Source organism: Euprymna scolopes, chromosome 38 (assembly GCF_053919585.1).
Source record: "Euprymna scolopes isolate OS-2025 chromosome 38, ASM5391958v1, whole genome shotgun sequence".
NCBI lineage: Eukaryota > Metazoa > Mollusca > Cephalopoda > Sepiida > Sepiolidae > Euprymna > Euprymna scolopes.
This window is the reverse complement of record NC_136519.1, coordinates 57,981,487-58,007,851: the sequence shown is the minus strand read 5'-3', so window position 1 is coordinate 58,007,851 and position 26,365 is coordinate 57,981,487. Positions and strand designations below refer to the sequence as shown.

General features: G+C 34.7%; 1 protein-coding gene across 11 annotated transcripts in view; it reads left to right on the top strand.

Annotated features, from left to right (window-relative positions):
- LOC145263161 (solute carrier family 28 member 3-like) overlaps positions 1-26,365 on the top strand; it is a 688,175-nt gene that overhangs the window by 659,375 nt on the left and 2,435 nt on the right. For all 11 annotated transcript variants that reach the window (XM_080120169.1, XM_080120168.1, XM_080120170.1 and 8 more), the window contains 2 exons: positions 7,482-7,745; positions 22,005-22,185. In XM_080120169.1, the coding sequence (XP_079976295.1) occupies positions 7,482-7,745; positions 22,005-22,185 (445 nt within the window). The remainder of the gene's footprint in view (positions 1-7,481; positions 7,746-22,004; positions 22,186-26,365) is intronic.

The following is a 26,365-nucleotide window of genomic DNA, read 5'->3' as shown; positions in this document are numbered from 1 at the left end:
TACAATTCATTCATGGCAATGTTGGAAGCACAATGGGAAATGAACAAAAACATGATGTTTCTTGATGCTCCAGGTGGTACGGGCAAGACTTTTGTAATCAATTTGATCCTTGCAAAGATTAGATCCATGAGAAAGATTGTGCTTGCAACAGCATTCAGTGGCATTGCTGCTACTCTACTACAAGGTGGCCGCACTCTTCACAGCACTTTTAAAGTACCCTTGGATACTCATCGAATGGATCAGCCAGTTTGCAAAATTACTGGTAACTCAGCCTTGGCAAATGTAATTAGAGACACCTCTGCAATCATTGTAGATGAAGCCCCAATGACGCACAAGAGTGCTTATGAAGCAATTGACCGAACACTGCAAGACATCACAGGAAACAAGAATCCCATGGGTGGCATTCCAACCTTATTTTGCGGTGATTTCCGTCAAATCCTCCCAGTGGTTAAAAATTGCACAAGGGCTAACATTGTCAATGCAAGTTTGAAACAATCCTATCTCTGGAGGCACGTTATAGTGAAGAGACTGACTACTAATATGAGAGCCTATATCTCTGATAACACAGCTGCAGCAGACTTCTCAAAATTGCTTCTCCAAATCGGTAATGGTCAGTTTCCTATCACTTCTTCACCTGACACAATTAAGATTCCAACTGCGCTTGGTAAATGTGTCGGTAATCAGAAGCAACTGAAAGACAAAGTGTACCCAGACCTGCAAAACAATGGAAAATCACCGGATTGGCTTGCTGAGAGGGCTATTATTTCGCCATTAAACAGCAATGTGAATCATTTGAACAATTCAATAATGGATGAATTTCCAGGAGACACAAAGCAATACAAGTCAGTTGATTCGGCTACTAATGAATATGAAGCTGTTCACTACCCTGTGGAGTTTTTAAACTCTTTGGAGATATCTGGAATGCCTCCACACATTTTAAATCTCAAAATTGGATCGCCAATCATGATTCTTCGATCCTTGGAACCGCCAAAAACAACAAACGGAACCAGATGTGTTATCACCAGATTGCACACCAATGTACTTGAGGCCACCATTTCCTGTGGTCCCTACAAAGGCGAAACCGTTCTACTGCCAAGGATCCCCTTAGTTCCATCGGACTCAGAACTTCCATTTAAATTCCGGAGACTCCAATTTCCTGTGAAGGTGTGTTTTGCAATGAGCATAAACAAAAGTCAAGGTCAGACATTTAACACCATTGGCGTAGACTTGACACCAGACTGCTTCAGTCACGGTATGTTCTACGTCTCCATCAGCCGGACAGGAAGTTCAGAAATACTCTACATTCTGGCTCCAAATCAAAGCAGCAGAAATGTAGTTTACCCTGAGGCTCTTCAGTGAAAAGTTCGAGAAATGGATATGAGGAAAAACTGACATGATCTGATTGTGGTAAGTTTTTAGTATTGAATGTGCAAGATAAAATTTAAGCAAGAGTTGAAAATTACTTCAATGAAAAATTTACTATGTAACATCAAGTAACCTTCCTTTTTGATGAAAACGTTTTGTGAAGTTCCTGATTGAATTTCAGTCACTACAAGAGGTAGTTAAAATGTTAATCACCTTATGCAATCGTTGCTCTTACAACATCAACTTACTGGAAAGGTGCCCACAGATTTTGGTACCCGAGTGCGCAACAAAGCTCCGTGCGAAGCACGGGTATCTTTGCTAGTAAGAATATAAAAATTTAGCTTTAGAATCAGTGTTGATATGGTATTCACAGTAATTCCTAGAAGTGAAATTGTTATAAAATAAAATATGCATCAAGTGTACTTGAAAGCCAAATCACAACGTAATATGAGGAAAATAAACAACTATTTTACTTGTTTGAAATTTATTACAAATATATTTCAGAGGTATACTCCATCTTCAGTGTGTTGTTTTGTTTGTTTCTTTTTTTTCTTCCTTTTCTTCTTCCTTGCCATGCTGTAACGTTGGAGAAAGAAGTCTGTTTGTAAAGAGCCGCGCGTTGTATCTGGCAGTTGTATTTTGAAATGTTTGAACTGTGCATAGGCAATGCGAGAATAACGTCAAGGATGAGAGTTCATATTTGTGATAAATTTCTATCAATTCTTATACATGATTTCAAAATTTAAAAAAAATATAGCCATATGACTTGCGTGTGTTAGCTTGAATTGAAGCCGAATACAAAACTTATGAATATATATATATATATATATATATATATATATATATATATATATATATATATATATATAGTCATCCACATACAATACTGTTTCACAGCTCATCAGTGCAGCAAGGCAAGCAACTACCTCAAGCCAGGATCGAAACCCGATTGCCCAAACAACAGTCGGAGCTTTTAACTGTTGTGCTATATGGCGGCTGCTATGCAGGCAGTGAATTGCCAATGTTTTGGCATTGTCCAAATACCTATGCTCAATTTGTTTACATAAAGAGCATCGCTTCATACGCTAATGGTAATTTGTATGTCACTTTCCAATATGCTCCTTCAGGTATAATCGAAACCGAAACCAAAACTTCTGAAGAATTCTTGGTAAAATTATTTATTACAAGAAATGGAAGGTCATAACAATTAAATGACAGTAACTCAGAAGAAAAAAAACATGTATGCGTGACATGCAAAATAAAACACACGTTATCATATTAATATATATTTTTTGTAAATGGCTTTTAGTTGAAACGAATAAACAAATTTTACGTGATGAAAAGATGATCAAATTCATGATCTTTTTTTATATATCGAACTTAATACTTTTTTATATATCGAACTTAATACTTTTTTATTTTTAACATGTTTAGTTTTTTTTATATATCAAACTTAATACTTTTTTTATATATCGAACTTAATACTTTTTCATTTTTAACATGTTTAGCTTTTTTTATATATCGAACTAAATACTTTTTTATTTTTAACATGTTTAGTTTTTTTATTTATCGAACTTAATACTTTTTTTATTTTTAACATGTTTAGTTTTTTTTATTTATCGAACTTAATACTTTTTTTTATTTTTAACATGTTTAGTTTTGTTTTATTTATCGAACTTAATACTTTTTTATTTTTAACATGTTTAGTTTTTTTATATATCGAACTTAATACTTTTTTATTTTTAACATGTTTAGTTTTTTTTTATTTATCGAACTTAATACTTTTTTATTTTTAACATGTTTAGTTTTTTTTTATTTATCGAACTTAATACTTTTTTTTATTTTTAACATGTTTAGTTTTTTTTATTTATCGAACTTAATACTTTTTTTTATTTTTAACATGTTTAGTTTTTTTTATATATCGAACTTAATGCTTTTTTATTTTTAACATGTTTAGTTTTTTTTTATTTATCGAACTTAATATTTTTTTATTTTTAACATGTTTAGTTTTTTTTTATTTATCGAACTTAATACTTTTTTTATTTTTAACATGTTTAGTTTTTTTTTATTTATCGAACTTAATACTTTTTTATTTTTAACATGTTTAGTTTTTTTTATATATCGAACTTAATACTTTTTTATTTTTAACATGTTTAGTTTTTTTTAATTTATCGAACTTAATACTTTTTTTTATTTTTAACATGTTTAGTTTTTTTTTATTTATCGAACTTAATACTTTTTTTATTTTTAACATGTTTAGTTTTTTTTATATATCGAACTTAATGCTTTTTTATTTTTAACATGTTTAGTTTTTTTTAATTTATCGAACTTAATACTTTTTTTTATTTTTAACATGTTTAGTTTTTTTTTATTTATCGAACTTAATACTTTTTTATTTTTAACATGTTTAGTTTTTTTTATATATCGAACTTAATACTTTTTTATTTTTAACATGTTTAGTTTTTTTTAATTTATCGAACTTAATACTTTTTTTATTTTTAACATGTTTAGTTTTTTTTATATATCGAACTTAATGCTTTTTTATTTTTAACATGTTTAGTTTTTTTTTATTTATCGAACTTAATACTTTTTTTATTTTTAACATGTTTAGTTTTTTTTATATATCGAACTTAATGCTTTTTTATTTTTAACATGTTTAGTTTTTTTTAATTTATCGAACTTAATACTTTTTTTATTTTTAACATATTTAGTTTTTTTTTATTTATCGAACTTAATACTTTTTTATTTTTAACATGTTTAGTTTTTTTTATATATCGAACTTAATACTTTTTTATTTTTAACATGTTTAGTTTTTTTTAATTTATCGAACTTAATACTTTTTTTATTTTTAACATGTTTAGTTTTTTTTATATATCGAACTTAATGCTTTTTTATTTTTAACATGTTTAGTTTTTTTTTAATTTATCGAACTTAATACTTTTTTTATTTTTAACATGTTTAGTTTTTTTTTATTTATCGAACTTAATACTTTTTTATTTTTAACATGTTTAGTTTTTTTTATATATCGAACTTAATACTTTTTTATTTTTAACATGTTTAGTTTTTTTTAATTTATCGAACTTAATACTTTTTTATTTTTAACATGTTTAGTTTTTTTTAATTTATCGAACTTAATACTTTTTTTATTTTTAACATGTTTAGTTTTTTTTTATTTATCGAACTTAATACTTTTTTATTTTTAACATGTTTAGTTTTTTTTATATATCGAACTTAATACTTTTTTATTTTTAACATGTTTAGTTTTTTTTAATTTATCGAACTTAATACTTTTTTTATTTTTAACATGTTTAGTTTTTTTTATATATCGAACTTAATGCTTTTTTATTTTTAACATGTTTAGTTTTTTTTAATTTATCGAACTTAATACTTTTTTATTTTTAACATGTTTATTTTTTTTTTATTTATCGAACTTAATACTTTTTTATTTTTAACATGTTTAGTTTTTTTTAATTTATCGAACTTAATACTTTTTTATTTTTAACATGTTTAGTTTTTTTTAATTTATCGAACTTAATACTTTTTTTTATTTTTAACATGTTTAGTTTTTTTTATATATCGAACTTAATGCTTTTTTATTTTTAACATGTTTAGTTTTTTTTAATTTATCGAACTTAATACTTCTTTTATTTTTAACATGTTTAGTTTTTTTTTATTTATCGAACTTAATACTTTTTTATTTTTAACATGTTTAGTTTTTTTTATATATCGAACTTAATACTTTTTTATTTTTAACATGTTTATTTTTTTTTAATTTATCGAACTTAATACTTTTTTTATTTTTAACATGTTTAGTGTTTTTTAATTTATCGAACTTAATACTTTTTTTATTTTTAACATGTTTAGTTTTTTTTATATATCGAACTTAATGCTTTTTTATTTTTAACATGTTTAGTTTTTTTTAATTTATCGAACTTAATACTTTTTTTATTTTTAACATGTTTAGTTTTTTTTTATTTATCGAACTTAATACTTTTTTATTTTTAACATGTTTAGTTTTTTTTATATATCAAACTTAATACTTTTTTATTTTTAACATGTTTATTTTTTTTATTTATCGAACTTAATACTTTTTTATTTTTAACATGTTTAGTTTTGTTTTATTTATCGAACTTAATACTTTTTTATTTTTAACATGTTTATTTTTTTTTTATTTATCGAACTTAATACTTTTTTATTTTTAACATGTTTAATTTTGTTTTATTTATCGAACTATATACTTTTTTTATTTTTAACAGGTTTAGTTTTTTTATATATCGAACTTAATACTTATTGTATTTTTAACATGTTTAGTTTTTTTTATTTATCGAACTTAATACTGTTTTATTTTTAACATGTTTAGTTTTTTTATTTATCGAACTTAATACTTTTTTATTTTTAACATGTTTAGTATTTTTATATTTATCGAACTTAATACTTTTTTTTATTTTTAGCATGTTTAGTTTTTTTTATTTATCGAACTTAATACTTTTTTATTTTTAACATGTTTAATTTTTTTTGTATATCGAACTTAATACTTTTTTTATTTTTAACATGTTTAGTTTTTTTCATATATCGAACTTAATACTTTTTTTATATATCGAACTTAATACTTTTTTTATATATCGAACTTAATACTTTTTTTATATATCGAACTTAATACTTTTTTTATATATCGAACTTAATACTTTTTTATTTTTAACATGTTTAGTTTTTTATATATCGAACTTAATACTTTTTTTATTTTTAACATGTTTAGGTTTTTTTATATATATCGAACTTAATACTTTTTTATTTTTAACATGTTTAGTATTTTTTTATATATCGAACTTAATACTTTTTTTATTTTTAACATGTTTAGTTTTTTTTATTTATCGAACTTAATGCTTTTTTTATTTTTAACATGTTTAGTTTTTTTTATATATCGAACTTAATACTTATTGTATTTTTAACATGTTTAGTTTTTTTTTATATATCGAACTTAATACTTTTTTTATTTTTAACATGTTTAGTTTTTTTTATATATCGAACTTAATACTTTTTTATTTTTAACATGTTTATTTTTTTTATATATCGAACTTAATACTTTTTTTATTTTTAACATGTTTAGTTTTTTTTTATATATCGAACTTAATACTTTTTATTTTTAACATGTTTTGTTTTTTTTTTATATATCGGACTTAATACTTTTTTTATTTTTAACATGTTTAGTTTTTTTTTATATATCGAACTTACTACTTTTTTTATTTTTAACATGTTTTGTTTTTTTTTATATATCGGACTTAATACTTTTTTATTTTTAACATGTTTAGTTTTTTTTTTAATTTATTCTTCATTTTGTATCATTTATATATATTAAATAATTATTAGTTGAGTATTTATAAAAGTTACCTAGAGGCGAAACACATCCATGAGCAAAGTTTATTTTATAGGACTGCGCATCTGTGGACCATAATAGCGCTGGATGATTTCCATGCTGATTATAACCTGAATTCAAGTCTAATGTAAACAAGTTTCTGACAAGCTGACCTCTTAAATAATCAGACACTAATCAAGTTCCACCATTCCTGATCAATACGGCATTGTATCACTGGTCATCTGACACTCATTATCCATTATCTTAGAGTAGCTTTCAGGACTTGATAAGCGGCGTGTCTAATATCAAAAATACACTAGAAGTCTTAATGTAATTTAAGTAATATACAATTACATAATATCTCGCATACACCGTTTTCTTTTCAGTTTTTAAAAGATGAACCGAAATAGCCATTCAACACATGAAGATTTGATTCTCACGAGATAAGTTTAATTAGTTATTGTTATACCATGTGATTTGCACCATAATAATGTATTTTCGTACAGTTTACTGTAAATGGTGTGTTCATACCCGCTTGTAGAACTAGTAATATGAAATTTATTTTCATTATTGTCGAAAAATTAAGATAATAGAAATAATTAAAGTTTCTGATTGAAAAATATAAAACAAGATGTTTCTCTCAAACCATTAGAACTATTTTATTTTCTGTATAAGCTTTTTTTTTTATAAATATGCGAATAAATAAAACGAGGTGTTTGGTATTATGACTAATATTACATCACTTCCCTTATTCCCATTGCAGAAAATCTCTTCGTACTTGCTTTATCCCCTGGCATTTTTAATGGGAGCAGCAAAGGACGACTGCCTTCAGGTCGGGCAGCTTCTTGGCTTAAAGACTTTCTTGAATGAAATGATCGCCTACCAAAAATTATCCACCTTTATAGACAACAGAGAAATCTTTGAGAATTACACAAAGTACTTCAACAGTACGGACAGCTGGACGTACATCAAAAACGATATATACCTCAACAAAACACAACAAACTCTTATCGGAGGATTCATGACAGTAAGTATTCATTACTTACTATTATCCTTAGAACAGAAATAATTAACACACTTTTTCCATTGTTTCCTAACTTTCTTGCAATGTTTTTTTTTTTTAATAAAATTGACACATTGAGATATATGTTTAACATAATACTAATATTTCAAATAAGCTGCTGCTGGCGCATAGTATGATGCTGCTTAATAAATAAAAAGATATAAATAGCAACATGAATGTATTTTGTCAAGAAAAATGACGCATATTACACACACATATTTATATATGCATAATATATATATAAATATATATATATATATATATATATATACACACACATTTATTTGGCGGATAAAGGGGACTTTTTATACCAAGGTATTTCGAAGCCTAATGTTTCTCATCAGAAGAGTAAAGAACATGCTAGGTAACATAATGGGGATGTGACGTCTAGCTAGGGTTTCATCAGGAACGAAATAAATAAATAAAATTATTGATGTTGTTTGGAAGAACTATATTGAACTCTAAGATAAAGGAGGAGCATATTATATAAAGTGTAATGTAAAAAGGTGCATAGATGTCTATTCTAATCTTAAAGGATGTGGGTAGTTTATGTGTTTAAACTCAAGGGGAAGATATAGAGTGGGTTGGGTGTTGGATCTAGTTTATCCGTTTGCAAAATGTATAATATCTATGTAGCGGGCTTATATCAAAATATATTTTATTAACAGAGGTAACCGAGATCACAAGAGCACTTACTAATGGTTTATGTTTTCAGGCGTAATATTATGATGGTGAATTAAAGCGAAAGGGTATATGCTAAGTAGGATTAATCAAATGTAACGATTATCACAACGTTACTAATAAGAGGACTATGGCTTATAGCATGATGTTATGAGATTAATAAAAGTTTTGGTGTGGATCACATGAGCCATCGTGTACTAGGTGCTTCCATTTTTGCAAGAGCTGAAATCGCTCCAAGTTATGTGGCCCGATGCAATGTATTGAATGAGATGGCAAGAAACATCAAACCTCTTCCAAGGCCTTCATTAAGCAAACAACATAGGGAAAAACGAATGGCTTGGGCACAGAATTACATGAACATGGATTTCCAACGTGTCTTATTTACAGATGAGGCCCGTGCTACACTTGACTGTCTGGATAGATGGGCCAAGGTTTGAAACCCGAATGGAACTATGACCTTTTACAGAGTTCATCGCAAACAAGGCAGTGGAAGCGACATGGTTTGGGTGGGAATCATAGAAGATAAGTGGGTTGGACCATTCCAAGTGACAGAGGGTGTAAAGCTTACCAGTAATGTGTACAAGGTCTTTTTAAAAAATGATTTGTCACCATGGCTAAATGGCCTACCATTATCATGTCAGTTTCGCATGCTTTTTATTCATGACATTGAGTTTCGTTGAAGACATGACTTGACCACCGTGTTCTCCAGACCTTAACCCAATTGAACATGTCTGGTCAATATTAAAAATGGGATGCATGAGGAAGGAGAGTAATTTACCTGCAAAGGAAAATAGTTTATGTCACCAAAGCCATAACCCCTTTTCAAATAAAAGGTTGTTTAAAGTTATTTTTAAAAAATGGTGGATATGTTGATAAATAATTCATTTATTTGAGGCTTAGCACCTAACATGTTCTTTTGTTTATTATTCTTTGACAGAAAAATATAATAAAAAATATAGTTTTTATGATCATACATTGAATTTTTGCCCTAAAACAACATTTTAAGAGACCTGTAATAAAGCGATAGACAGTGGAAATTCATTGATAAAGAATAAAATGTCATAACTTTGTGAATATCACATGAATTTGAATAAACGTTTTGAGGAATTACTAACCTTACAGCAGCCAAAAATTTAAATTTTTTGTAACCTATATTTAGTGCAATATTGATATTTTACTAATCTGCAATAAAAGCGTTTGACACATTTTATATATATATATATATATATATATATATATATATATATATATATATATATATATATATATATATATATATCCATAAAACATCTGGCCTTAATGGAGGGGAGACTAAAACAGTTTTAAATGATCTGAGATATTTGATTGCAAATATTTCTCATATGCTATATCTCCCCTCTTTTGGAAATAAGGTTAAGATTATTAATATATGATTAATATATTATTAATATCTCCAGTATCAAATAATCTTTATACAATGTGAAATTTACTATGAAAACCAAAGAGGGGAGATATAATATAAAAAAATATTTGGAATCAAGTCTCCCCTGACTGTTATGTTAGATCATTTAAAACCATAGCAGCAAGTTTTAGGCACCCCTCCATCAAGGCCACAGGCTTGGGAAAAATATCAGATCTTTGTAATTCATATGTAAAATTGGAAAACATATGTTTATGATTGAAATGTTGGTAAAGGTGCAGTACACAAAAAAATCCTTTAAAATTATCGCTGTTATAGGTTTTCGAGGATGCTTAAAATGAAAATAACAGTTTAAATTCTAGGAAATGAATACTTTACAAGATATGAAGAAATTATAGTTTTAAAAAGTGGGGGATCACTTTTCTACATTAATTTAACGTAAAATGAACATTCTCTTTATGACCACCCTTTTTTTTTTAGGGAAGAGTGTCTGTTATTTTTTTATTGGCAGTGTGTATTTGGTAATTGTAGCCTGGTAGACTAACACAAAACCTACCTAAAAAAAAATTGTTTTCTATAGGTATTCGGGGGTGCTGAAACGGTATATTTATCTGTATTTATTTATGGAAACCGTTGTAAATTAAAAAGGTATAATTTGTGAGAGTCAGAGCAAACATTAAGGAATAAATAAAAAGGAGAGAAAAAGTATACAGATTTAATGCATTTCCTGTGTTCCTCTTTGCTTACCTCCCCACAAGGGCAGATTCGGAAACAACGTGTTTTCTTTATTCCATGCATTCGTATACAATACTACTTATCCATCCATCTATACTTTAACTATACTTACAGAATATGCAATAACCTATATCCATCAGGTATAACTGTACTCCATATCAAATGTTCTCTTGTCTCTATACTGAGCATATCTAATCTTTCAGTCTTACTAAATGTCCGGTTTGGGCACCAAATCAGAATTTCTAATAGAAAGTAGATCATACTCTAACACTTTATCCTAATCCTAAACCTACTAAACCATATCTAACCATACATTCCTAAACCTACTAAACCATATCTAACCATACATTGCTAAACTTACAAAACTATATCTAACCATACATTAACTCGTCTCTCTCGATCCAATACTGTAGCAAATTTAGCTGCTTCCACTGCATGAATTTTTACCTATACCCTCTCTCAGTAAAAATGAAAATGGACAGCATAATAATGCCCTTTTTAAACCACACTTGAGGAGTGAAAATCTTCTGTAGAAGCTAACCTAAATGCCCGATTTTTCCAGGAGATATTAACCTAAATAACCAATAAATATTAACTACCCATGTGGGGTCGCAGAAATACCTGGATTAGGACCCAGGCGCGGGGCGAACCCCCTCGGAGCTGATGGACCCGTAGGTCTTCCCAGGCCATCCGTCTAGGAGAAGGAAAACTCTGAAACTAAACCTAGGGGAGGGAGGTCTCTTCAGTCCTGGACGACAACCTTCCTAGAGCTGGTGACTCAAACAAATCACCGGTTGGCAAACCTAAACTGCTTAAGGAGGAGATAGACTTTCATACTCCTTTTTTGCCTATTGGCCAGGCGTAGAGGTAATATCACAGGGACTCGTCTGAATCACCCAGTGGTTGACCTTGTTTCCTGACTAGGGCAATGAACGCCGCTTTTCCCCACTCCCGCCACATCCCATCCCCCTAAACTGGACACAGTGGGGTGCTGCAGTGCGATATATGTCGGTGCAGTTGGACTGGGCTGGCTTTGCCTAATGGATTGAGGGTACCGGATTGACAGTTCCTGGCTGCTGTTTCCGACCGATAGTACAGGAGCCCTAACTCTTTGGTAGCGCTTAGAGCGGCTGCTCCATCAACAGTTGTAAAATATCGGGATGTTTGTAGTGCCATGTCGCGCATGGAAAGGGACCCTGCACTCATCCCCGGTGGGCTTTCCTGAGGCCACAATCCTGTGGGTGAGGACAGCTGATGGTCTACTTGTATTGCATGTCTGGTATTCTGCACAACTACTTGTCCAGCACCCCCTCACTCATCCACCCTAACTGAAACTTTTAAATAAAATAAAATGAAATGACAGCTCAAGCAAAAGTTACGTTTAAACCAGGACCAAACTCAAAGAAAACCAACCTGCCTCCTCCCTTGAGGCTTGCATTTACTAATATGCGCGGGCTTAGAACTAACTTAGATGATGTTGAGTCATTTCTCCTTGTAAACACCCCGGATATCTTAGCATTAAGTGAAACTAACCTTCACTCCTCCATTCCCTCTAACCAATTTAACATGCCTGGTTATCTCCCACTCTACCGTAAGGACTCGGACAGACATATGCATGGACTTGGAGTCTATATTCGAAACACCCTCCCCCTAACTAGAGAAATAAAACTAGAATCAGAGGGCCAGGCCTTTATGTGCTTCAGACTAAATATGCAACACAATATTAGCTACTTATATTTTCTCTACCGCTCTCCCTCACACCAAAACTGTACCCTAATAAACAAAGTCTCAGACAGCATAGATATAGCACTCTCCCTCGATACTAGCGCACAAATACATGTATTTGGTGACTTCAATGTCCACCACAGTAACTGGCTAGGATTCTCAAATCACACAGACGTAGCTGGTAGCGCCACATATAGCTTCTCTATATCTCATTCCCTATCTCAATTGGTTATATTTCCGACACGTTTCCCAGACCAGCACGATCAACATGCCTCACTTCTAGATCTCTTTCTGACAACGGTTCCCAATGACTGTACAACAAATACCCATAGCCCACTCGGGAATGCTGATCACGCTGTGATAATGGTAGAAATCAGCCTAAATTCTCGCCCTAAAACTGAAGACCCACTACTCAAAACAACGAGGTATTACAAAAAGGCTGATTGGGAAGCCATCAGGGAGCTCATCAGAGATGCCCCATGGCAAAATATCTTTACTCTTCCAGCGGAACAGTGTGCAAATGAGACAACTGAATGGTTCAAAACTGCTATTGAAGCACATGTTCCCGCACGGAAATACTATAGCAAGCCCCACTCCCCCCAATGGTTTACTTCTGCTTGTGCAGCTGCCATTTGTCAAAGGCAGCATGCGTTCCGCAGATTCAACCGACATAAGTCCAGCTCAAATAAACAGAAGTTTATAGAAGCTAGAAATAATTGTAAGAGAGTGATAGACACAGCTAAGTCAGATTACTCTGAAACCACCAGAAAGCGCATCGAAGCACAGAAATTAGGAACCCGGGATTTTTGGAAAATCTACAACAGCGTAGTTAATAATGGACAGTCAATTATTCCCCCACTAACAAACAATCATGAGGTTGCTTGCACGGCAACTGACAAGGCTAATCTGCTTGCCAGTCGGTTTGCCTCAAACTCCACACTGAACTCGGTACACCACTCACTCCCTGATTTTCCTCTGCTAACAGATGCCACACTTGACGATTTAAAAATCACCCCTTCTCAGGTACATGCTATTATAAAAAACCTAGACACCTCTAAAGCATGTGGACCAGATCTCATCCCGGCTGTGCTATTAAAAAAATGCTCTGCCGAGGTTGCTCCAGTTCTGTCCAAACTTTACAATAAATGCCTTAACGAATCTTGTTTTCCCGACTGCTGGAAAACCGCCACTGTGGTACCAGTCTTCAAGAATTCTGGTGAAAGAACTGACCCACTAAATTATCGCCCCATTAGCCTCCTCCCGCTTTTCGCCAAAATATTTGAGTCCTTAATTAATCAAGTCCTAGTCCAGCACCTAACAGCTGCTAAACTCCTGACTGACAAACAATATGGATTCAGGCAAGCCCGTTCAACAGCAGATATCTTAACTGTAGTTTCTGAACGTATATACCATTCATTGGATAAAACAGGGGAGGGTAGAGCGGTAGCCCTTGATATATCTAAGGCTTTTGACAGGGTATGGCACGATGGTCTTCTAAGGAAAATTAGATCATATGGAATCACTGGAAGAATTCATAACGTAATTAAATCCTTCTTGTTCAAAGTTGTCCTCGACGGACGTACATCCAAACAATATGACATAAATGCGGGAGTGCCTCAGGGGTCTATCCTTGGACCTCTATTGTTCCTGATATTCATAAACGACCTCCCTGATAATATTGTTTCGGAGATGGGTATATTTGCCGATGACACCACTCTCTATAACAGATATGAGGGGAAAACAAATGAACACATATCCAAGAAAATGGCAGAAACACTAGAGGATGACCTCCAATCCGTAGTGGAATGGGGACAAAAATGGTTGGTCTCATTCAATGCTGCTAAGACTAAGCTTGTTTCCTTCAATAACTACAAGAAACCTTCTCTACCACCAATAGCAATGGCCAAGAACACATTGCCTGAAAGTACTTCTTTTAAACTCCTCGGCCTAACGTTTACAGGGAATATGAACTGGAATATATACATTGAGAGCATTGCCAAGGCTGCTGCAAGGAAGGTTGGCTCCCTCTACCGTGCTAGAAAACTACTTACGCCTGCCAGTATCCTATACCTCTAAAAGGCAACCATTCGCCCATGTATGGAGTACTGTTGTCACATCTGGGCTGGTGCATCTGCTGCTTGTCTCTCGCTCCTGGACAGGGTTCAAAAAAGAGTCGCCAACCTGATAGGTCCTGAACTGTCATCTAGGCTTCAACCTCTGTCCCATCGACGAGATGTTGCATCCCTCTGCCTGTTCTACAAATACTTTAATGGTGAATGCTCTGACGAACTGCAAACACTTGTACCTCCCCGACGTAACTACCCCCGACAAACCCGACAAGCTACTAAGTCTCATCCCTTTACAGTGGAGATCCCTAGGTGCAAGAAAGCCTTTTACTCCAATAGTTTCTTCCCCAGAACTGCGGGTCTTTGGAACTCCCTTCCGGGATTCTGCTTTCCCAACTGCAATGATATGCAGAAGTTCAAGTGTAATGTTAACAAACATCTTTCTACTCTTCTCCCTTCATAATGACCCCGCTAATTAATTCCCTAATAGTAGCCCCCTGCTTCAAAGTGGCGTTGTGCCTTGTTTGGGGTGAAAATTGAATAAAAAAAAATAAATAAATTAAAAAAAAAAAAAATATGGGCAGCAGAGCAGCACTCAGCAGTCAGCACGGCAGCAGTCAGCACACACAGCTCTCCAAATCACTCATGGTTGGAACAAAAATTATAATTGCTTTTGTCTACATGTTTGAGTATTTATTTGCTTCAATACAATTTAACAAGTAAATAATGGAAAGTCTAGTATCTCTTCTGATACGACACGTCATTTTTTCTGTCCTCAGAACTTTGCTTCCAAAGAAATACATTTGCCATCACAGTGTTCGAATGTTGTTACCGAAAGGTCATGTGAATTAACCTATTGTGTTACACAGAAAGATTTTTTTCTAAATAGTACTTACCTTAAATATATGCTAATAGGTTTAAGACGAAATGTACATTTACAAAACAACAAAATAAAAGGCCAAAGGAGAAAAAGATATCCGTGACAAGATTTTCATTGATAAAATGCAAAACATTCAAAGGGAAATAACTCATATACAAGGGAGGTAACTTTTGTCAAATGGATAACTTGTCGGGTTTTGTTAATGATTTTATGTCAGGTTTTAGTAACTTTTCGGAGGAAAATTACTTGTTTATTAAGTTTATTTTATCAGTCCTTTTTAGATTCTTTGATAGCATTTGGTCAAAACATTATTAACCAAAGTATATATGCTATGCAAACACCTATACATACACACGTATGCATACGCACATACAATATATATATATATATATATATATATATATATATATATATATATATATTGGTATATTTAGGCAGCATTTTTTCATTCAAGCAAATATTATTAAATACAACGGAGACATTTTTTCTTATAATTCTTTTTTTCAATTTTTCAATTTTTCGTATTGTCTTTTTTGTTTCAAAATCAAAAATATTAATAAAGGATCCATACATGTTGCTGTTACGAGCGCTTTCGATTCGTCCATGAATCATCATCAGGTGTTAAAAATACAGGATTGCGAAAATGAGGATTAAAAATCGAAGAAAATGCAATAAAAAATACTATACGAAGATACTTGACGCCTGTTGATAGTAATTTTAAAATTAAATTTATTATCTATTATAGGAAATTTCGAACACAAAACCTTGTGGTTAAAAACAACTCTTCACCGGTGATAAAAACGTTGGACCAAACCAATGTAGTGTATAAATTTAAATGCTCTATTGGAGAATGTAACTCCAAAAATAATACATACATTGGGCATACAACAACAACGTTGTCCCGGCGAATAACTATGCACCTTAACGACACAAGCGCGATTTACAAACATTTAAAAAAAAAATATAGCTGCCCCCCCCCCTCCAATGTTAGAAAGGTCCTCGTTGACAACACAAAAATTATACAACGGGAAAATAATGTAAAAAAATTAAAGATTCTTGAAGCGTCGTACATTAGAACTCTTCAACCTAATATAAATGACATTGCATTTCAAAAAAGCAGTAACGTGCTGAAATGTCTTGCGTAGTCCGTGTTGGACGGACTTCGTACATTGTGTCTACGAACTTGCTGGTTTTAACACTCGAATTTTTAATCGACTTTTATTCTTAATCGACTTTTATTTTAACTAATCACTGAATATATATATTTTAGTTTTCATTTTTAATCCTCATTTTCGCAATCCTGTATTTTTAACACCTGATGATGATTCATGGACGAATCGAAAGCGCTCGTAACAGCAACATGTATGGATCCTTTATTAATATTTTTGATTTTGAAACAAAAAAGACAATACGAAAAATTGAAAAATTGAAAAAAAGAATTATAAGAAAAAATGTCTCCGTTGTATTTAATAATATTTGCTTGAATATATATATATATATATATATATATATATATATATATATATATATATATATAATATGAGAGAGAGAGAGAAACAAAGAGAAACAGAGAGAGAGAGAGAGAGAGAGAGAGAGAGAGAGAGCAGATTGTGTAGTCGTTATGTGATCGTTTGCCAGCGTCATGTTGATGACGTGTGATATCCAGAAATATGTGTCCATAGCCAACTTTTATGCATGCAAAAATACTTTCAAAATATTTAAACAAAATAAGTATTTGAATATTTTTAAAAAATAATAAAAAATAAAATAATAAAATAAAAAGTACATCCCGTCACAATTTGGGGGTGGTGACGCAAAAAAATAAAAAATAAATAAAAAGTATATCCCGTCACAATTTGGGGGTGGTGACGCAAAAAAAAAAATAAATAAAAAGTACATCCCGTCACAATTTGGGGGTGGTGACGCAAAAAAAAAAAATAAATAAAAAGTATATCCCGTCACAATTTGGGGGTGGTGACGCAAAAAAAAATAAATAAATAAAAAGTACATCCCGTCACAATTTGGGGGTGGTGACGCAAAAAAAAAAAAATAAATAAAAAGTATATCCCGTCACAATTTGGGGGTGGTGACGCAAAAAACAATAAATAAAAAGTACATCCCGTCACAATTTGGGGGTGACGCAAAAAAAAAAAATGTTGGGAGATATAACCTCTTCACTTTTTAGGAAGCATGTCAAAACTGCTTCTATCACAAATCTTATCTTAATCCTTTGAGATGAAGTTTCAGAATTTTGCATTCATTCTTTTTTTGTGTGGACTCATCTTCATAGTTGTTGTTGTTTCACCATGTTTTGGCCAACTCATCCTCTGGCCTTCTTCAAGTGATTAACCTCTAGAAGATAGGAATGCTGAGTCTTGTAATTTATCTCTAGTAATTTGGGACTTGTGATGCAGTGGAAAGAGGCTTTGTATCTCTATAGTTCTAGGTGAGTAATGTCTGAAGATAGCGGTTTCATTCCCACTCAAGCAAGTAAGAGGATGAGTTGCCAAAATGTGGAGAGAACAACTATAGAAGGCAGTAATTACTGGAGATAATTTAAGTTGTTTAAAGTTAGTAGAAGAAAAGGCGAAAAAGAAAGGGAAAAACAGATCAAACGAACAGAGGTCTTACCGTGTGTGTATAAAAGTAGTTAACAGGTTAGGTCAGTGAGAGGCAGACAGACGAAAGTTGGTGTCAGTGGTGATCTCAAACCCGGCGGTTGTTGGCTTGCAAAGACAAATTGTTTTTTTTTATTTCTAATTTTGTTGTCCTAAACCAGAAACACTTCAAGCTATTTCGGCGAACAACATGATAAAGCCATTCAGTGGAGAAGGCGATGTGGTGGCTTGGCTAAAAAAAGTCAACCTAGTGGCAAAGCTCCAAAAGATAGGTGACGTTGCCACAGTGATACTGTTGTTCCTGGAGGGTGACATGCTAGCCCTATATTTGGAGCTAAGCTCCCGTGAACAGGAGGATGCTGAGACAATCATAGCCAGATTGATCCAGGCATTTGTGGAAGGAAACTGTCAAGGGGGAGCTGAAGTGGCAGTGGCTTCCTCTACTTGGGAATAATGGTACGCTCGCAGCAGATGCCCAAGCATGAAATTGTGGTAGAAGGACAAGAAGCTGTGGCCCCGATCGATACTAGCTGTACCACTTCCATGGTGCACACTAGCCTTCTCAGAGGATGGAAAGGGAATGGCGAAGTAGTTGCATTCGGTGGGTCATGAGTGAAATGTCGAGGTAAGAGGACTGTCACAATTGAAATCGATGATCACCGGAGGAGAGTCAATGCGGTTGTCACTGATCAGCTGGTGCCTGGCGTCCAAGCGATTGTTGGAATTGACGTAATGTGCTGACTTAGGGGTGTCACAGGTTCAGACCAGCTGGATGTGCAGTAACAGAGCAGGTCAACGAAGGAATCAAACAGGTTGGAGAAAAGAAATGGATATCAATCAGAGATCCAGATTTTAGAGCAGAATTCGATGGGAATCAGTGGGCAGTGGAGTGGGCATGGAAGAATGAACCACTTACATTAACAAACAGGGTGGCATGTTACGATAACTCGCTCAAAGGAGGAGCAACAAAGGATTTTGAACAAGAAGTGGACAGATGGATCGAGGAGGGAATACTGTTGCTGTGAACAAATGATATTGAATCAGGCATCTTGCCATTAAAGGCCATTCTGCAACTAACAAAAGAAAGGTCAGACCAGTACTAGATTTCCGAGAATTGAACCGACCGTCGAGTGCTATGCCTACTGGAGAGAACTTGAATGCCTACTAGACACTGTCCTCGAGTGTCTAAGGTCTCTCTGGACAGGGGTTTGTCAGGACAATCTGGCAAGAGGATAATTTCCCTAGAAGGAAACCCTGACCAAATATTCAAAATCACATAGTATAGGCAGCCCAAATAAAATCTCCTAACTATATCTAACTCACATTAGCTTTTACGAGGTATGGTGCACCCTTTCCAAGTGATGTTACCTTAAATATCAGCACGAAGCTGGATACTCCACCAGACTTGATAAATTCTTGTCTTGGAATTCAGTAAGACTAAGAGACCAAAATTAAAGATATAATACAGTATATGAAAATGGTTAATTGGGGAGAGGAACACTATGTTCTCAATTTCTATACTAACTCAGTGTTTGAGAGATAAAGAAGTTTAATGGAACATTCGCATATATATGTATTTCATGTAGAGTTTAAGTGTTAGCCCCAGGTCGTGGGCCCCATGATTTTTGAGAACCTCGACTGAAGTAAAATAAAACAAAAAAGGGATGATGCTATAGATATATGCAGTGAGACCATCAGAGCATGGAGGAAACGGTGCCTCTAAGTTGGTCAATCTAAAATCTGCCTATTTGCAACTCCGTGTTGCCAAGAAACTCTGAAAGTACTAGTTGGTCAGATATAAAGGCAGAACCTACTGCCTTACAAGGGTAGGGTTCGGGCTGAACTCGCCACCCAAGATCATGTTGACCATTCTTAGGAAGACTCTAGAAAAAAAGGGGAAGGGAGATTATGCCGGGAGCTCATATATCGACGACATCCTTGTAAATTAAACTCTTGTGACTGTAGGGGAAGTCGTGGTTCACTTACAGAAGTTCAGGTTGGTCGCCAAAGCACTGAAAGAATTGGATGGGAAATCGACTTTGGGACTAAAGCTGAAACGAAATGTGTCGAGTGGCCTGGAATTCTTTTTTCGATATGCATTACCCCATTGCCGGCTGGCTTAGACCAGCATGCAGCTACATCAAGAAGCATGCAAAAGGTAGAGTATGGGATGATAGAGTGGGAGAAAGAACAACCACCTTGATTGAAGAGGTCCTGAAAGAAGTGGAAAAGCAAGACCCAGTTCAGGGAATGTGGAATATGCCGCGAATACTGGATGGAGTCGTGTGGTGTGATGCAAGCAGTATCGCAACAGGGGTTGTCCTGGAAGTGGGTGGAGTGGTTGCAGAGGATGCGGCCTGGCTACGGAAGAAGGATGATGCTAACCATATTAATGTAGCAGAATTGGATGCAGTTACCAAAGGAGTTAATCTGGCCTTATTTTAGGATTACGCAATGTCTGTGTGAAAACAGACTCTGCCATTGTGTTTGCTTGGCTGAAGTCGATGATTTCACATGACAAAAGGATATGAACGAAAGGGGCAGCAGAGATGCTAGTGAAGCGCATGCTCATGATGCTGGCTGAGCTGATGTGAGAGTTTTCTTTGAAGCTGCACGTAATTATGGTTGCCTCTAAGAAGAACAAAGCAGATGCTCTCACAAGAAAAGCTGGCTTGTGCGAACAAAAGAGCATATTGCTGCAGTGACTCATCTGGATAACTCTGGGGTGCGATAGTTGTACAATCTGCACCATATAGGGGTAGAGAGGACATTGTACCTGGTGAGTAAAGTTGATCCGAGTATCCCAAAAGAACCAGTGAAGCAAGCGGTCAGAACTTGTGACAAGTGTCAGTCAATTGACCCTGCTCCAAGGGTGCATGAAGCTGGAGAACTAGGTGTGACTGGGACCTGGGAAAGACTCACAATTGATGTCACCCATTACAGGGGTCGACTTTACATGATGATGATCGACTGTGTCCTCGGGCGCTTTGTCCTATGGAAAAGGCTGCAAGGTGAAACAGGCAGTGAAATAGCAGCAGCCCTTGACGTGGTGTTTCTGGAGTGCTGTCCGGTGGAAGAGCTTCTAACTGACAATAGTACTGCTTTTAGATCGGCACCAGTTGTCGATGTGCAAAAGAAATAGAATGTTTGTCAATTCTTTAGAGCTGACTATAGACCCAGTGGTAACAGAATTGTAGAAAGAAACTACCGGACAATAAAGGCAGTAGGAAAGAGAGGGAACACCTCGACTGAGCAAGCGGTCTATTGGTACAACATGTCACCTAGATCAAGGCAACAGCAAAGGGCAGTTCCACACCTGTCAATATTCAAATATTCATGGAGGTATCCTAGGGTTGAGCCAGCAAGCAGGGAGATGGAGACAACCAGGGCTATCAAACTCAGTGACGAAGTATGGGTGCGATGTACCACACAGTGGAGCAGAGGACGCATAACTGGGAATAATACTAGCAACAACATTGCAGTAGATGGAGTACTGAGACATATTCTTGATATCAGGCCAGTGGAAAATGAAACCGTGGTGAGTGATCTGCAGCAGGAGGATGGCGAGACATCTCAGAGACCAAGTAGGGAAAGACGACCGCCACAGTGGATGAGGGATTACGAAATGTGATCCAGAGTAAGGCATGTTGTTTAAAGTTAGCAGAAGGAAAGGGAAAAAAGAAAGGGAAAAATAGATCAAACAAACAGAGGTCTTACTGCGTCGGGCGAGGTTGCGAAAAAAGAGAGAGAGAAATCAAGATGGCACCCATAGTTTGCTTTGTTAGGTGTGCTCTGGTGGAAGTCATGCGAAATCACATGAAATCACGGGGGAGACATGTATAAAAGTAGTTAACAGGTTAGGTCAGTGAGAGGCAGACAGACGAAAGTTGGTGTCAGTGGTGATCTCAAATCCGGCGGTTGTTGGCTTGCAAAGACGAATTCTTTTTTTTATTATTTATTTAATTTTGTTGTCCTAAACCAGAAACACTTCAAGACTCAGAATTTCTATCCCTGTCGCTGCTACTAACCCAAAGAAGGCCAGGAATATTATATGGATAATCTGAGCACATACTTACACCTGTAATATATTGGTTTTATCTTTGCACTCTTTTCATTTAGGAGCGTTCTGAGGTAATTTCTACATACGCATTATGTGGATTCGCCAATATTGGTTCGATTGGAATCATGCTGGGTGGACTGACAATTTTAGCACCACAGAGGCGGGATGATTTGGTCAAAATGGTAATTCGAGCAATGGTTGCAGGAAACGTGGCTTGTTTTCTCACAGCATGTATTTCAGGTAAGTCATTAATAGGGTCTATGATCGGAACAATTCTTATATATATATATATATATATATATATATATATATATATATATACTAGCAAACGTACCCGTTGTTGAATGGGTTCAAAAACAGCTTATAGACAATGGACTCTGATTTATGAAAATATGATAGGTTATGAAAAGGAAGGGTTGTAAATTTGGATTGAATTTGGGGGTATCAAAACCAAAGCAAAATATGATGAAAGTAAAAATAAAATAGATAAACCCCATAATTTATTATACCATACCTGATCAAACTGAAATATTCTGCGGATCTATATTAAAAAACCTTGTTAAACTTTGTCACATATTTCCATCCTATGGAGGTCAGGTGCAAATAATTTTATTATACCATATTTCTTCAAACTAAAACATAATTATCAAAGTATACTTACGCAGATAGATACGAAAAGTCTTTATTAAAGTTTGTGCCTATTTCCATTCTATGGAGGCCAGGTGCAAACGCAGACCCCACAATTTTATTATACCATCCCTATTTAAGTTAAAACATACTTATCAAACAATTCTTATGTACATTTATATCAAAAACACTTGTAAACGTTTTTTTTTTTTCATTTTTAAATTTTTTAATTCCATACTTTGTGGACCAGGCGCGAATGCAAACTCCTCAATTTTAACGAACCACCATTCTGCCAGATCAAACATACCTATTCCTGTGTCTCAATTCATTTTCTATCATTATATGTAATCAGATTTTTAAAATAGTCAACCATATAGGAGCCTATTCGTGACAACACAGACACACACACACACATTCAGCTTTATATTATAGAATATATATATGCTATGTGATATACGTATATCTGTACGTGATGTTGCCAAGCTAATCAAAAACCTTGATTCCAGTAAAGCAACTGGCCCTGACAGTATTCCAATTATAGTACTCAAAAAACTTCAACCTGAACTAGCGCCCATACTTACAAAACTGTTTAAACGTTGTCTTAAGGAGAATAGTTTCCCATCTCCCTGGAAAATTTCATCAGTATGCCCTGTATTTAAGAATTCAGGTGATCGCTCATCCCCCTCTCAGTACAGGCCAATAAGTCTCCTGTGCGTCATGAGTAAGTTGCTGGAATCTGTGTTAAATACAGAAGTAATCAACCATCTCAACAAAAATAACCTTCTTAGTGACACTCAATATGGTTTCCGTTCTGCTAGATCTACAGCAGATGTGCTTACAGTTATATCTCATAGGATTAGCAAATCTCTCGACGGAGGCAACCTTTCTAGGGCAATTGCTCTTGACATATCTAAGGCCTTTGATAGGGTATGGCATAAAGGTTTACTTCATAAGATCTCTAGCTATGGTATTGCTGGAAATGTCTTCTCAATTATAAAATCATTTCTTTCTGATAGGTTCATAAGAGTAGTCGTTGAGGGGCAAAAATCAGAAGCTCACAGTATTAATGCCGGTGTCCCTCAGGGGTCCATCCTGGGCCCAACTCTTTTCCTGATCTACATTAATGATCTTCCAAATCACATCCTTACATCATTTGTAGACATCTATGTTGATGACACTACCATTTATGGTAGCACATCTAAGACAGTAAACGACCAAGTTCTCTCCAATTCTCTCTCCTCTGATCTTGAGCACGTAGTACAATGGGGTAAGGAGTGGCTGGTTACTTTTAATGCATCTAAAACCAAGCTTCTCTCTTTACATCATCAACATTCTGATCCAAATCTGGCATCAATTAAAATGAATGGCTCTCGTCTTCAGGAGGCCTCAAGTTTTGACAAGCTTCTTGGCTTGACCATTACTCCTAATCTTAAATGGAACACGTACATCAAATCTGTTGCCAAGGCCGCTGGAAAAATGGTGGGATCTTTCTATCGATCCGGTAGATATCTCACTGCTGATGCTATTCTCTATCTATATAAGAGCCAGGTACGTCCAAGGATGGAATACTGTTGCCACATCTGGGCAGGAGAAAGGACTTGTTCTGCCTTGATAGAGTTCAAAATAGACTTTGTAGCCTCGTAGGAGATGTCCTTTTCTCTTCCTTGCAACCTCTATCTCACAGAAGAGATGTTGCGAGTTTGTCTCTGATGTATCGTTATTTTCATGGAAAGTGTTCGACTGAGCTTCAATCTATGGTCCCCCCCTCGCCAAACTTTCACAAGAAACACTCGTCTAGCTGTAAACACTATCAATAATTCCCCCCACTCTTTATCTGTGCCTAAACCTAAACGTAGATTCCATGAACAAAGCTTCTTTCTTAGAACTGCACGCCTGTGGAATTGTCTTCCGTTTTCCTGCTTTCCGGCTGACTACAATATGGTTGTCTTCAAGTCTAACGTAAATAAGTTCTTGATGAGCCGTTCCATATAAGTTATCAAATTTACCAAATTTTCATTACTAATGATTACTATATTGTCCAATTTCTACTGTACACTCTTTAACCCTTATCCTTGAGTGGCCTCTTGGCTTTGATAATGTGGTGATGCCTATGTAAAAAATATATATATATATATATATATATATATATATATATAATAAATTCCATAGCCAAATACATCGCAGCCCACAAGAGTCATGACACTCAACGAACCGGCAGCCCAAGACTTCAGTTTCACCCTCATTTGGGCTCATCAGTAAGTCACATCCAAACTCAGGATTCAAAACCCGAGCCTCTTGCAACCAAGGCAAGCACTCTACCAACTGAGCAAACGCCCTGCACACAAGAAATTCTATAAACCAACACAAATCAAGCAAATATCAGCGAGGGGTTATGAGACATTGGCTTAGGGTTATTAGCTGATTGGTTGACCGTATCCCTTGTCGGGTTTCGAATCCTGAGTTCGAATGTGTCTAACTGATGAGCCCAAATGAGAGCAAAACTCGAGTCTAAGGCTTCCAGTTTATTGACTATTATGGCCCTTGTGGGCTGCGATATTATTTGGCTATGGAATTTAATATATATAATTTCTCACATTCTGAATATATATATATATATATATATATATATATATATATATAAAATAAGTCTGCAAAAATCAAGGCAACAAAACATAAAATGAGAACATCATTTGGTGTTACAATTGTTTCATAACCATTTAGACAATTTTAAGTATAATACCATTTAAAAACATTCCAAAAACTGCTGCTCTTCAGAAAGCAAAATACACTATTTATATGTATATGACGACATTCATAATCCCTATTTTAAGATAAAAAGCAGTTGGATCTACCTCCCCAATATATTCACATTTTATTTTTTCAATATCCTTCAAATTTAGTAATCGCTGTTGTGGGGGCGTTAGAGGGCGAATGTAAATGCAGTGGTGTGAGCAAGTGCACCTGAAGGCACATATAGGGCAATTAAGGAGATGTCTCTACCACGTGGAAAACTATCTCTAATGGAAGTACATATTCCATGCCCATTGTGATCTATATATACATATATATATAAAATGGGGAAGGGAGATTGTGCCGTTAGCTTATATATTGCCAACATCCTAGTGAATGAAACTCTTGTGACTGTAGGGGAAGTCGTGGTTCACTTACAGAAGTTCAGGTTGGTCGCCAAAGCACTGAAAGAATTGGATGGGAAATCGACTTTGGGACTAAAGCTGAAACGAAATGTGTCGAGTGGCCTGGAATTCTTTTTTCGATATGCATTACCCCATTGCCGGCTGGCTTAGACCAGCATGCAGCTACATCAAGAAGCATGCAAAAGGTAGAGTATGGGATGATAGAGTGGGAGAAAGAACAACCACCTTGATTGAAGAGGTCCTGAAAGAAGTGGAAAAGCAAGACCCAGTTCAGGGAATGTGGAATGTGCCGCGAACACTGGATGGAGTCGTGTGGTGTGATGCAAGCAGTATCGCAACAGGGGTTGTCCTGGAAGTGGGTGGAGTGGTTGCAGAGGATGCGGCCTGGCTACGGAAGAAGGATGATGCTAACCATATTAATGTAGCAGAATTGGATGCAGTTACCAATGGAGTTAATCTGGCCTTAAAATGGGGACTACGCAACATCTGTGTGAAAACAGACTCTGCCATTGTGTTTGCTTGGCTGAAGTCGATGATTTCACATGACAAAAGGATATGAATGAAAGGGGCAGCAGAGATGCTAGTGAAGCGCAGTCTCGGGATGCTGGCTGAGCTGATGTGGGAGTTTTCTTTGAAGC